Source organism: Bos javanicus, chromosome 10, assembly GCF_032452875.1.
Source record: "Bos javanicus breed banteng chromosome 10, ARS-OSU_banteng_1.0, whole genome shotgun sequence".
Lineage (NCBI taxonomy): Eukaryota > Metazoa > Chordata > Mammalia > Artiodactyla > Bovidae > Bos > Bos javanicus.
Window position 1 is genome coordinate 37,264,179 of NC_083877.1, and position 14,231 is coordinate 37,278,409.

Here is a 14,231-nt window from a genome sequence, read left to right on the forward strand (position 1 = left end):
AATGCCATTATTCTTCATCTATTATACTTAAACTAAGTGATTCTCAATCTCTTCTGAACCACAGACCCCTTGGAGAATAACAAAAGCTAAAGACTCCTTTCCTAAGTAAAATGCACAAAACTCTTCTATGTAATTTTAAAGAGCCCACCTATGACCTCTCGGGTTAAGAATCTCTACTCTAAAAGGATCCCATTTAAACATCAGGAAGACTTACCTGCCACTGCCAAGATAAGTGTGTTGGTGAAATGTCGATACAAAGAGAGTTTTACGATGTTCCTCCTAAGTTTTAATAGCTTCATTGTTTGAGTCAGGCTAATAAATATGTGTTTGAAGGTCAAGGAAATCAACATTCAGAAAAAAACAATAAGCTAGTAAATTAATTCTCAAGTTTCTCTGAGGATCTTATCTTAATGATAAGAGGCCTTACAGCTTGCTTATTCTCAATCTCACAAACACTCCCAGGCCTCACCATGATTAATAGGAAAGTCTTCATTTTCAATGAGATACTGAAGAGAAGATAAAACCAGGATAAAAGGAGAATGGAAAAAGAAAAAAAAAGAAGAGAAAAATTATTAAAAATTGAGAAATTAAGATAGGAAGCAGCTTTCTAGAGAAAAAAAAATGAAAATGAAAATGAAGACAAATGGAAGAAAATGAAAATGAGTCTCAGGTAAGGGAATAGGAGTCAGCATTATTTTCTCTCTTCCTCTAAGGTTAAGTATCTCTGTTCTCACTGTCCCAGCTAATCCAGCCTAGGGTCATAAATACTTATGACTACAACCTTCTACAGTTCTACACTTAGATTCCTTGTGTAATATTAAGAAAACTACCATCCGCTGCTAGATTGATCCTGAATTAAAAGGATGGTACAATTACAATTGGCTGAGTATTCCAGGCAATTGGCCTCTAAAAGTAATGACTTTCCATTTTCAGAACATTATTCCCAAGGAGGAGTTGCCACAGAAGACAGAAGGGGAACTGATGACTACTAAAGAGGATAGCTGCCCTCATGTCCAACTTTCAGAATGAACAGACACAAAAATGAGTGAGCTGGAGCTTGGTCTGTGCTTTGACAAATATCTAGCTGCTACCTAAACACTGCGTTATCTCACTGTTTGGTCTTGTCCCACTTTCCTCTTCATTCCTCCCAATATTTATAGAGGTTCACAAAGCACACTTGAAAGATACTGATGTAGGAAAGCTTGATCATTTGAACCAAAATACTTTAATTTCAAAGATCTTTGATAAATGACAATCTACTTAAATTCATAAAATTATTTTTTTATATTCAGCCTTTTATGACATTAGTTTATTAAGACAATAATATTGCACAATTATACCTAGGAGCATATAAATAAAAACCAAAAAAAAAAAAAAAGACAGAAATCCCAAAACTCAAGTCCTTCATTCAATAGGCCAAATCTCTAATAAATAGTATTTATTTTTAAGAAGCAGGAGAAAAAGAAATTTGTCTGTTGTGTGCTGGTTGACTTCACCTGTAAATGAATCAATATTTACTTCAAAGAGTGGAAGCCTTCAGACAATTCCAAGTCACCTTCTGAACAGGGGTTCAAAACATTTGACCTGTAAGGACTTAAATCTGCTAAACTCATACAGAATTTTAAGAGTCAAATAACCTTATGGAGTTTCAAAACCATATTTTAAGAATCAAAATTTTTTCATAGTTTTCAAAGCATTTAATATTCCTAGAGGCTGAAAGAAATGGCAGAGCAGCCAGTTACTCTAACACTAAGTGGGATGCACAAATTAGTCCAAAATCAAAGTTCATTTTTTAAAAAAGGAGGAGAGGTAGGTGTAAAAAGTAAATAAATAAAAGGAAAGCCAGAAGTTTGTATTTTGTGCTCAGATACAGTCACTGATTTCGGATGCAATTTGAAAAATTAAGAACAAAACAAGAAAACTGCTTACCTCAGGCCTCAGGTTGTTAGACTGAAAATTCCCTAATCCCAGACTAAGGAGTAATCAACAAAACTGGTTTAAAAAAAAAAAATCCTTTACAGAAAGATCATGTTCTCCAAAAGGAGAAAATGGATGGCCATCAAAATAGCCAATGAGAAGGATATCCACCAGCAAAGGGCAGTGTCTAGGAAAGCCAAGGGGATAAAGGCCAAGGAAGCAAGATCAGTCTGGGCCTGCAGACAAAGAAAAAGAGATGGTGAAAAAACAGATGTCCAGAGAGTCATAGAGAAGAAATCAGCACGTGATTCTGCATTTATATAATCAGCTGGAGTGATTTTTGCATTTGAACTGAAAGAAAACAAAGTGGAGTAACACGTGGCACCTACACCATTCTTCCCTTCTGATAAACCATCATGCAGAACATACAGCTGTTAGCACTTCACACAGCCTGTTGACTACAATCTCAACACAGTGAAATATGTTGCTAACTAATAAGGGACAACCAGCATAGAGTTCTTAGCATATTAAGATCCACATTAAGAAGTGACTATACCAAAAACGTTACGGCAGTATATGCTCCCATCCCAACCTATCATTTCCCATCATTTTGATTTTGGCTGTAAATCAAAGACCCTTTTCACATTCAAAACTTTCTGCATCATTTATATACTAAGAATTACTGGTTTCTAGAATTGTATACAATGTATTTTACGAAAAAACCTCATCTCAAAATAAGATGTAAGGCAAGTAAGTATCTGTCCCCAAAATTATGCTGCTTGTTTTCCTAAGTTTAAGATACTATTTACTTATTCAATCCTAATTACTCAAATCACCAGGGCATTATTGAAAGGATATCCATAAAATAATACAGGCATCAATTGCTGAGAGGGCCAGGTTTATTATCAAAGTCAAGGGATAAGAAAAATACTACAGTAGTAGGAGAAAGAAAATGAAATTGACAGAGGGTTAAAGTTGCTGAAAGTCTAAGAAAATTACATACAGAGGACAGTGCAACTTGAAAACCAAATGTGCATCCACAGTGTTTCATTTGTTGCAAAACTTACTAAGCTCAGTTTAATTGAGAGAAAAGTTTACAGCATTTACCATCTTTAATCTGACAATTTATAACAGAGAGTAATGACCTAGGGAGGCCCACTTCTTCAAATTAAACCAGCTCTAACATAAATTTCTTTATCATGTATCTCAGTGCTTTGGTTTTCATCCCTGATAAAGGCATAATTATGGAATTCTCAATAATTATATAAAACATAATCAGTTCAATTTTAAGAAACCTCTGAAATGCACGTCTTGGTTAAGCAAAGAGCACTGTCACTTTAAAACAAAAATTAGATTAACCAGAAAATGCATGATTACAATGCTTGTCACTTATGCAAGAATGGAGCCCACTGCTCCATTGCTGCTTCCCACTGAGGAACTAGTAAATAAGTAGTAATTTGGGGGCAGGTGGGAAAGCATTCACTCCTCATCATACATTAAATTTATAAAGCTCTAAGAGATTAAAAAGAAAAATAAATTATACATACGTTTTGGAAACCAGAGCCCAAAGGTGACTTAGAGGAAAACAGTAAAGAAGCCCACAGACACTTCTAATTAACTTCAAGGCAAAAACAAAATGATCACAAAATGGAGAATGATCACAAAAAATCAGATTGAGCAATACTGACCCCAGTAACTCTGAGGACCCCTTCCATGCCAGAGAACAAAAGATAAAGGGCCCCTGCTACCACAACCTTGTGAAGAGTGACTCCAAGGCGAGGCCTAAAGAGGAAGAAAAGAGATAGCTGAGTACAAATGCAACAAACCCCAAGACAAGCTAAGTAATAGAAACTCATGTTGATTAACACAGGCTAACAACTTAACAGAGATAAGCCAGACATACTTGATCTACCCGAAAAAAAACCTCAAACAGATGTATGGTTTTAAATCAAGACAGTAAATACTAGAACTTGAGATCCAGTCCCTTATTACTAAATTTTTCAAAACCTTTTTATTATAGAGAATCCTGAAATATATTCAATAGTATAATGAACCCCTATAAACCCATTATCCACCTCCAAAAGCCATCAACCTACAACTAATCCTGCCTCATGAACATCTCATCCACTTTCCATCCCCCATATTATCCTGATACAAATCCTAGAAATCTTACCTTTTATATATCTGTATTTCTGTATATTTTAAACAGATATGGACTTTGAGAAAACATAACCACAATATCATTATCAAATCTAAAATTTTTAACAGTTCTTTAATATAGCCAAAATCTTATTAAAACTCATTAAATAGCCTGTTATTATGCTCAAAATTCAACAAAATATGAAAAGTCTGAGTAGCTTCAGTGTCATCCGAGGAAAAATCTTAGACTCTTGAAATTCAAAATACCTTTTAGTCGAAATATACATTTTAACAAGACCCCAAGATGATTCATTACAGCATTATAGTGTGAGATGCACTACCTTAAATCATGTCTACCTAAGCCTTACCAATGCCTATTCTTACATTTTGTTACATGCTAGAAAAACTGTAAATGGACAGGAATTTATCTCCCCACTGGTATTATCTTAGAAATCCAGAATGTTTCCTGGCCTACAGGAAGCAACCACATGCATTAAACAAATAAATAAATTGCAAAAGTGAGAACCCCAATCCCATTTAAAGCAAAACTCTCTTAAATAAACGAATAAATTTTAAAAATTAAGGTCCCCCATTTCTTTAATTCCACTTAAAGCAAAACTCCTTGAAAATAACTACCTATAAAGGAAAGTTATGACCAACCTAGATAGCATATTAAAAAGCAGAGACATTACTTTGCCGACAAACGTCTGTCTAGTCAAGGCTATGGTTTTTCCAGTGGTCATGTATGGATGTGAAAGTTGGACTGGGAAGAAAGCTGAGTGCCGAAGAATTGATGCTTTTGAACTGTGGTGCTGGAGAAGACTCTTGAGAGTCCCTGGGACTGCAAGAAGATGCAACCAGTCCATCCTAAAGGAGATCAGCCCTGGGTGTTCTTTGGAAGGACTGATGCTAAAGCTGAAACTCCAATACTTTGGCCACCTCATGCGAAGAGTTGACTCACTGGAAAGACCCTGATGCTGGGAGGAATCGGGGGCAGGAGGAGAAGGGGACGACAGAGGATGAGATGGCTGGATGGCATCACCAACTCAATGGACATGCTGCTGCCGCTGCTGCTAAGTCGCTTCAGTCGTGTCCAACTCTGTGCGACCCCACAGACGGCCTCCTACCAGGCTCCTCTGTCTCTGGGATTCTCCAGGCAAGAACACTGGAGTGGGTTGCCAGGGAGTTGGTGATGGACAGGGAGGCCTGGCGTGCTGCGATTCATAAGGTCGCAAAGAGTTAGACACGACTGGGCAACTGAACTGAACTGAACTGATACCTAATTCCTCTCCCCTATTTAAAAGAATTCCTTCTATTTTCTCTTAAACTCACTCCAATCGAGCTTTCTGTTCTGCTCCTCACCAAAACCATTCTTATTTAAGGTCACTAATATCATTCATGTAGTTAAAGCCCATGTTCACCTCTCAATCCTCTTACTTGACACAATTAATCACTCCCTTCTCGAAACAGTCTTTAGCTTCGTCTCCCACTTCACTGGTCACTTCTATATTTCCTCTGCCCTGAAAAAACCCTGAAGCTGGGGAAGATTGAAAGCAGGAGGAGGAGATGAAAGAGGATGAGATGGCTGGATGGCACCATCGACTCAACGGACGTTGAGTCTGAGCAAACTCTGAGAGATGGTGAAGGACAGAGAAGCCTGCTGTGCTGCAGTCCATGGAGTTGCAAGAAGTTGGACATGACTGAGTAACTGAACTACAACAATTCTACTTCACTTCGTTGACTTCTAAATAATAATAGTTCAAGGGATCAATCCTTTGACCTCTTTATATACACTCACTTCCTTGATGGTCACATCCTATCTCAAGGCTTTAAATAACATCATCTGACCTGTCTCTTGAGAAACCAGTATGCAGGTCAGGAAGCAACAGTTAGAACTGGACATGGAACAACAGACTGGTTCCAAATAGGAAAAGGAGTACGTCAAGGCTGTATATTGTCACCCTGCTTATTTAACTTATATGCAGAGTACATCATGAGAAACGCTGGGCTGGAAGAAGCACAAGCTGGAATCAAGATTGCCGGGAGAAGTATCAGTAACCTCAGATATGCAGACCACACCACACTTATGGCAGAAAGTGAAGAGGAACTAAAAAGCCTCTTGATGAAAATGGAGGAGGAGAGTGAAAAAGTTGGCTTAAAGCTCAACATTCAGAAAATTAAGATCATGGCATCTGGTCCCATCACTTCATGGGAAATTGGATGGGGAAACAGTGGAAACAGTGTCAGACTATTTTTGGGGGCTCCAAAATCACTGCAGATGGTGACCACAGCCATGAAATTAAAAGACACTTATTCCTTGGAAGGAAAGTTATGACCAACCTAGATAGCATATTAAAAAGCAGAGACATTACTTTGCCGACAAACGTCTGTCTAGTCAAGGCTATGGTTTTTCCAGTGGTCGTGTATGGATGTGAGAGTTGGACTGTGAAGAAAACTGAGCACCGAAGAATTGATGCTTTTGAACTGTGGTACTGGAGAAGACTCTTGAGAGTCCCTTGGACTGCAAGAAGATGCAACCAGTCCATCCTAAAGGAGATCAGTCCTGGGTGTTCTTTGGAAGGACTGATGCTAAAGCTGAAACTCCAATACTTCGGCCACTCATTGGAAAAGACCCTAATGCTGGGAAGGATTGGGGGCAGGAGGAGAAGGGGACGACAGAGAATGAGATGGCTGGATGGCATCACCGACTCTATGGACATGAGTTTGAGTGAACTCCGGGAGTTGGTGATGGACAGGGAGGCCTGGCGTGCTGTGATTCATGGGGTTGCAAAGAGTCAGACACGGCTGAGCTACTGAAGTGAACTGAACTGATGCCCTGACTGCCAAATTTATCTCTCTGCCCTAATTTTTTCCTCCGACTTCCCTCGTTTGGATATCTGAACTCTTAATCCTGGCTCTCCTCCAAATTATTCCACCTAAAATCTTCCTGAACTCAGTTAATGTCACTTCCATCCTTCTACTTGCTTAGGGCAAAACATTAATCGTTGGCATCATCCCTGATTCGTTTTTTTCATATCATATATTTGCTCTATCAGCAAAGTCCATTTTCTCCATCTTCAAAATATAAAAGAATCTGACCACATCTTAGCATCTCTTCCCCTGGGTGTATATATAGTTCTTTCACTAACCTGGATCTTTTCTTAAATGTCACTAAGTGAAGCCTTCCTTGACCACCATAATTATAATTTCAAGTTCCCCCTCCTGGTTAGAACTTTCTATACCCTTTCCCTGCTTTATCTGCTCACTGACACATTAGATTTTTCACTCAAATACCTTTGTCTGTGCACCAGCCCCCCCATAAATGTAAGCTCCAAGTCTTTTGTTTTCTTGCTGTATCCCTAGGACCTAGAACAAAGTCTAATATGTAGAAGGCACCCAAGAACACTCTTCCTATTCAAAAAATCTGATTTTCAAGAATATTTTGGAAGAGTAAAGACAATAAGTTTACTCTAAAAATTTGATGTTTCAATGTCATTTGCTAAATTGCAGGTTTCCTGTAGATGCTCCTTGAATTCTAACCAGTGAAATCAAACACTAAGGTTTTTCCAACTTCTGCGAATCTACAAAATTTCAGATGTTTTTGACTTCATACCTATCTCTTATATAAACTCTTTCAGAACTACACTGAGAACCTGAAACACTGTTTCAATTTAATCAGCATTTTAATTTGCTCTTCCCTATAGGAAGACAACACTTAAAGGCAATACTTACTTGACTATGCCATATCCCAGACTGACTATGATGACCAGGGTTCGAGCCAGTGAGCGTTTAACTGCAGAAAGCAGCTCTGCAAGGATTAGGGCACCCTGGACTGTGAGAAAGAAAAAAACAGAGAAACACTGCAGCATGTAATCCAAGTTTGGGAAAAGGTGCAATTGTAGACCCAAAATGTAGATTTCTAACATTCTTCAGAACAAACACTGACATCAGTCCTACTTGAAAAGAATACCGATTCTGCCAATGTTTACCAGTAGAAGCTGATATTATTTAGGATCTTCTTCATGTGGATAGTAATCTGGATGTGTCAATTTACTTTCCCTCTCCACCTCCCACATCACTAAAACCTCAGAATACCTTACCCTATTTGAATAATTTATAGCATCTAAGGAGAATTCCTCCCATTAAAAAAAAAAAAAAGTGTGAAATACAGCACAGAAAACACAAACACAGAATTTTCAACTCTTTTTTACATCTATTATTTTCAAGCCATTTCAAAGACTAGGGAAAGATCTAATTAGTATATCTTACAATAACGGTTACTAATAATTAAATGAAAAAATAATTATATGTATGGTCTGATGAGAGAACTGAAGCTATCAAAAAACACTTCAGCACAAAACAATTTCTATCATTATCTGTTCACCTTATTAAACCACAAATACTCTTCTATTTTCACGGTATTATTATATTTTACCAAATAGATACCACCCCCACACCTCTAACGTAGCTTTGAAATCAAGGTGTGTCTTACAATCAATGGCATCTTACAATTAAATTAGTAGTATTTTCTTTCTTTCTTATTTCTTAGATGCATGTAATAATGGTACCTTAAAAATCAACAGCAACTAAGATTCAATGATGGTTGAATTCCCAAAATGGCCACTACTGTTTCAACATTTTTTAGTATATTTCAATAAAATTATTCTTAAATCTTCCCTGGTGGCTCAGATGGTAAAGTGTCTGCCTACAATACGGGAGACCTGGGTTCAATCCTTAGGTCAGGAAGATCCTCTGGAGAAGGAAATAATAACCCACTCCAGTACTCTTGCCTGGAAAATCCCACAGACGGAGGAGCCTGGTAGGCTACAGTCCATGGGGTCGCAAAGAGTTGGATATGACTGAGCGACTTACCATACCTTACTCTTAAATTACTGACACCACAAGTTAAGAGATTAAAAACAATGTCACAATCACAGTGATTCTGCTTAAGTTGTTATCATAATCAAGTAACTAAAAAGCTACATCTACTTAATGAGTGCTGACCTTGGGAAAATTGTTCTTTAGTCTCACCTACCAATCACTCACAAACTGTCAAACATTTTTCGGTACATACCAGATTCTCCTTTGTATCGGATGTTTTGAAATTCTGCATAGAAGACGGCTTTCTCAAGCATTCCCAGAAAGATGACAGCACCGATCCAAAACTGGATTCTCAGGAGATCTCTCCAATAGCAAGCAGACCATGCCAGCCACAGAACACCAAACAGGACATATACAATACACATCACCATGAAAAACTGTCATCCAAGTGGGTAAAAGAAAAAAAGAAGGATTAGGGCCAAGAGCCAATTTAGAATCTACACATAGTCCTAACATATTATAAAAAATATACATATTACACCTTCTATTTAAAAAATTTTTATTTATTTCTGTGAAGTTCAATACTAAGATGAAAAAATTGTCTCCTCTTGGGCAGAGGGAGACTGCCTCAGGACTTGTCATCAAGAGTGACCACTCTTCTGTATCAAAAGGTTTTTTTCAGCTCACAATCAAAAATTATTTAAATGAAGACAACACAGAGAGGAAAAAAGGCAAGGCAGGGTTAGGATACTGCTGAAGGCTATGAAACACCAAAGTGGGAAAACTATAAAAGTACAAGGGAAAAACAACAATCATGAACAAAAAGAAACCTGAAAACAGATTAAGGATGTTTTCAGACAGACACAACTGAAAAGGAGAAAGCATCATCATTTAGTCATACTAAGTGGGATCAGAAACTACAGAGTTTTTTAAGTACTCCATTTTGGATCTAAGAGATGTCAAAAGTGAATCAGGTACTCTCCAACTCTAAAATTCTCCAAGTCATTGACTTCTTCCTTTTATAAATGAGAAAACGAGCCATGGAGGGGTTCACTGACACTCCCAAGATCACATTCTAGTAAGAAGTACAGAACTACAAGCAGTATTTTCTGAACTGTTCAGGAACAAGTCTTTAATACTGCCTCAAAACAAGTTAAACACATTTAATGTTGAGGTTAAAGAATTTACGTTCACTTACAATCATCAGTGGGTATTCTTCAAGCGTGAGGTATTCATAGGGACCTTTCACTTCAACAGTCACTGCCAAAACACAGTCCTCAGAATTAATGTAAAGGATGAAAAAATTAAACAGAAACATCATCTGATATTTGTTTGATGAAATTAATGAAAATTCCATTGGGTAATTTACTTTTAACCATTTCAATCATGAAGTGCTCTGATGGTTCATGCTGTGTCCTGCACAGGTCTCTGGCTCCATCACCATTTTTAGTAGAAAAGTCCTCTGTTCTCATACTCATGTCCTTTAAAGACCAAGATGAATGTATTTCATCCATAAGGCCTGGTGAGCTGCCCAACTGGAACTATTCCTCATCTCCTCTAAACTCCAAACATACTTCACATATGCTTTTTCTTACATCACTAACATGCTTTGCAAAGTACAGGGCTTCATTTCTTCATTCTGTCACCCTCTTTGCCTCTTCTCTCTCCTGGCCTATGTTTTCCTATTGCTTTATTTCTTTTTTACCTACTTCAATTTTACTTAACTTTCCTACTATTAACATATCATTTTCAGAAAGTGCTTAATAATAACAGTGTTTAATGAAGCAAAACAAATAACAGTACCAACAAGAATGTGACAGAGCTGCCTTACTGAAGTAAACCTATAACTACTTTTAAATTGTAACTGATAAAAACTACTTGGATAAATTTTAGGTATGATTAATAAATAAACTGCTTTATCTGAGAAGTGACATCTATCTCCAGATACAGACAATGCAACAAATATTTCTTACCAATTTTTATCAAGCAAAAAGGACATACCACTATTAAAAGTAAGACCCAATTCTTATATGAAGAAAAGGAGCACCCCATATTAGCAATCACAAAAATTTCATAGCCAAACTGGTTAGTAATCTAAACCTTCTTAATTTAATGAAAGAGTAAATATAAATACTTCGTAAATATCTGTCACATTCTCTATTTACTCTACAGCAGAAGTCAGCAAAATACAGTGCATGGGCCAAATTTGGCCAACCATTCCAAAGTTTTATTGGAAAACAATCACATCCACTTACGTACTGTCAATGGCTATATCTACACCACAGGGCAGAGCTGGGTAGTTGCAGCAGAGAGAACATTTACTATCTGGCACTCTAAAGCTAATCCCTGTCCTATACTAAAATATAACACACATTTTCTGAGCACTTACCATGTGACACACATTATGGAAAATATAGGAGATGGAAAGACGCACGTTTTCTGCCACCAAGTGGATTACCATCCCCAGGTGAGAGGGAGTTGGAAAGCAACAGAGAACTGTACCCCCTGAGCCAGCCCCAGAAGGATGTATATTTTCTATGACAAAGTAAAAAGCCATCCAGGCAGAGGACATTACATGACGAAAGAAAATGATCATGGTTGTGAAAATGCAGGATACATTTAAAGGACATGTAGTTCTGAGGCTGCACATGGTACTATACAGTAGCATTCTGACACACAGCAGAAGGTAAACTGGAATAATCTGTGAAGTTTTCTAAGTCTTGCTGCAGAATTGGATATTTTATAGGTAAAAGAAAATACCAAAGATTTTAATGAAGGGAAGAAAGAAGATAAAATTGTCTTAAGAGAATTTCAGGGCTCCCACCAAGGGGTACTTAAGTTTTGAGTATCACCTTCTTAGTTCCAAATGACTGATGGATAAAGCAAAAACAAAAAAAGAGAGAGGAAACAAAAAGGACATAAGCTTGAAAAGATAAACAGCTCCACATATCAAAACAGAATAAAAATGCAGAACAGTGACTGAGACTGAACCCATGGTCAAGGTGGACTCTGGGTCCCAAAGTAGTTGAGCATGCAGCTTCTACTAGATCACTGAAAATAGCAGGTGTTCAAGATAAAGGGGGAACAGAACCATCTGATGAATGAAGAGGCTGAAGTGGAGGGAGCAGGGTTTCTTCTCCATCCTTTTCAAAGAAAGAAGGTTCAAAATAAACACTAGCAACTGTTCAATGAGGCTACTGCCCATTAGAAAGCCATGGGTCTGGAGGATATACTGCCAGGTCACCTCTGGTTTGCCTAGATCTGCTATATTCCATATTATTATGGAGAATAAGACCCATCTCTGGTCTTGGGAATTAAACATTCCAGACAAGAATCCATAAAACAAAAGTTTAAAATTAAGTCAAATGAAATAAAAATAAGAATAAAAATTAATGAAAGACAATGAAATAGGAAAATTAACAAAGTAAAAGAGTGGTTAATTGCAATGAAAATATAGTAAAACAGAATCCTAGAAAGATTTTGCAAGTTAAAAAGAGAAGGCATAAAAGCAATACTAAGAATTAAAAAAAATTTTTTCTTTGGTAAAAGAAATATCATTACTAACTTTATGCCAACAAATTTAAAACCTTGAATGAAATGGAAAATTTCTCAGGGGGAAGAAAAAAAGAAAAATCCCAATTCAAGGAAAAATAGAAAAACTAAAATATTTATTACTATTAAAGAAAAAAAATCACTTGATTAAAATCTTCATGGGGGAAAAAGAAGAACATCAGGCCAAAACACTATCATAAGTGAGTTCTATCAAACATTTAAGGAATGGATAATTCCATCCTTACCAAAACTGTTCAACAGAATATAAAAACAGGGGGCATTCTTTGATTCATTGCATGAGATTAGCAATAACTTGAACATTAGAACCCATAGAAGATACACAAGAAATTAAAATATTAGGCCAATTTTACTTTGAACATAGACAAAAAACTCTAAATAAAATTCTGGAAAATAGAATCCAGCTACATGTGTGTGTGTGTGTGTGTGTGTGTGTGTGTGTGTGTGTGTATCAAGGCCAAAAATGGCATCTCAGAAATTCGAGAACAGTTTAGCACTAAAAAATCAGTTAATATAATGCATCACAACAACAGATTAAATGAGGAATCTATATGATCAATTTAATAAACTCGATTAAAAGATTCCATAAAACTGAGTATTCATTCTTAAAAAAAAAAATCTTGAAACAGAATATTTTGAAAACTCTGTAGTAAATATCATACTCAATGGTGAAATGTGCCAATACTGCCAATAAAGTCAGGAGCAAGATAAGGATGTCCACCATCATTGCTTCTATTCAATATTCTACTTGAAAAGGCAGGGAAGGGAAGAAAACTGCAAAAAAGGAAGAAATAAAAAAAAAAGAAACTACAGAAAACAAGACTAATTAATAAGTTACTGTAAAATTCCAGGTGATGATTCCCTGAACTGGGTGGCAAAAATAGAAAGGAGAATAGTAAGAAAAACTGAGACATTAAAAAATTTATACAAGTCCATTAATTTAAAAATGTCCAAGTCTTGACTTAGTAACTAAATTTTAACTAGTCTATTGAGAACATGATATTAACTGAAAAAGTTAAAAGCAGGAGTATCAAATGAAGGGAAATGAAATCTAATATCTATAATACACAGTAATAAAATATAAGTGGAGTACCTAAGACTGTATCTTGTTCACACTGGATGCAGAAAAATGTTAATTTCTCTCCCTCAATTTTTCTACTTGACAACATTCTTCGTTTATTCCCTCTTTAAAGCAATTTGACACTAGCCACCATACGACACAACCAGACAGTAGTAATACAAGTGATAAAAAGAAACAAAATGTACTTACTGGTAAAAAGAGTACTTCGTGAATTTTCTTTTGATGATTCCTTGGAGGATGATATGCCAACATGTACAATAAAAATGTATGGTGCATCTTGCCAAGTTTTCAATGGATCATGCATTACCTACAGTGGAAAGAAGACATCAAATCTTCCAATCTTAAGAATTGAGAACACAGGTTAATTACAAAATATAAAATTTCATTCCAGAGTGTGCCTAGAAACATGGTCAATTCCTTCACTTTTACTGATTAACACAGTAGGCAAAACAAACAGGCTTACAGTGTGATAAAGTAGATTAGATAATAAATTACTCACATATAACTTTTAATGAGGGAAACCTCAGCTTAAATCACTAAATTGAGTCTCTGTTGTAGCTCAGCTGGTAAAGAATCTGCCTGCAATGTGGGAAACCTGGGTTTGATTCCTGGGTTGTGAAGATGCCCTGGGGAAGGAAAAGGCTACCCAGACGAGTATTCTGGCCTGGAGAATTCCATGGACTGTGTAGTTCTTGGGGTCACA

General features: G+C 36.7%; 1 protein-coding gene across 3 annotated transcripts in view; it reads right to left on the reverse strand.

Moving 5' to 3' along the window:
• TMEM87A (transmembrane protein 87A) overlaps nucleotides 1–14,231 on the reverse strand; it is a 38,940-nt gene that overhangs the window by 13,531 nt on the left and 11,178 nt on the right. Inside the window, exons 7-13 of one of the 3 annotated variants that reach the window (XM_061430896.1) lie at nucleotides 13,718–13,835; nucleotides 10,076–10,137; nucleotides 9,131–9,314; nucleotides 7,789–7,888; nucleotides 3,606–3,699; nucleotides 2,081–2,153; nucleotides 215–319 (exon numbers count right to left, since the gene is read on the reverse strand). In XM_061430896.1, the coding sequence (XP_061286880.1) occupies nucleotides 215–319; nucleotides 2,081–2,153; nucleotides 3,606–3,699; nucleotides 7,789–7,888; nucleotides 9,131–9,314; nucleotides 10,076–10,137; nucleotides 13,718–13,835 (736 nt within the window). Of the gene's footprint in view, nucleotides 1–214; nucleotides 320–2,080; nucleotides 2,154–2,771; nucleotides 2,848–3,605; nucleotides 3,700–4,756; nucleotides 5,271–7,788; nucleotides 7,889–9,130; nucleotides 9,315–10,075; nucleotides 10,138–13,717; nucleotides 13,836–14,231 lie in introns of those variants that run through there. The other 2 variants (XM_061430895.1, XM_061430897.1) reach the window with 2 other exon arrangements.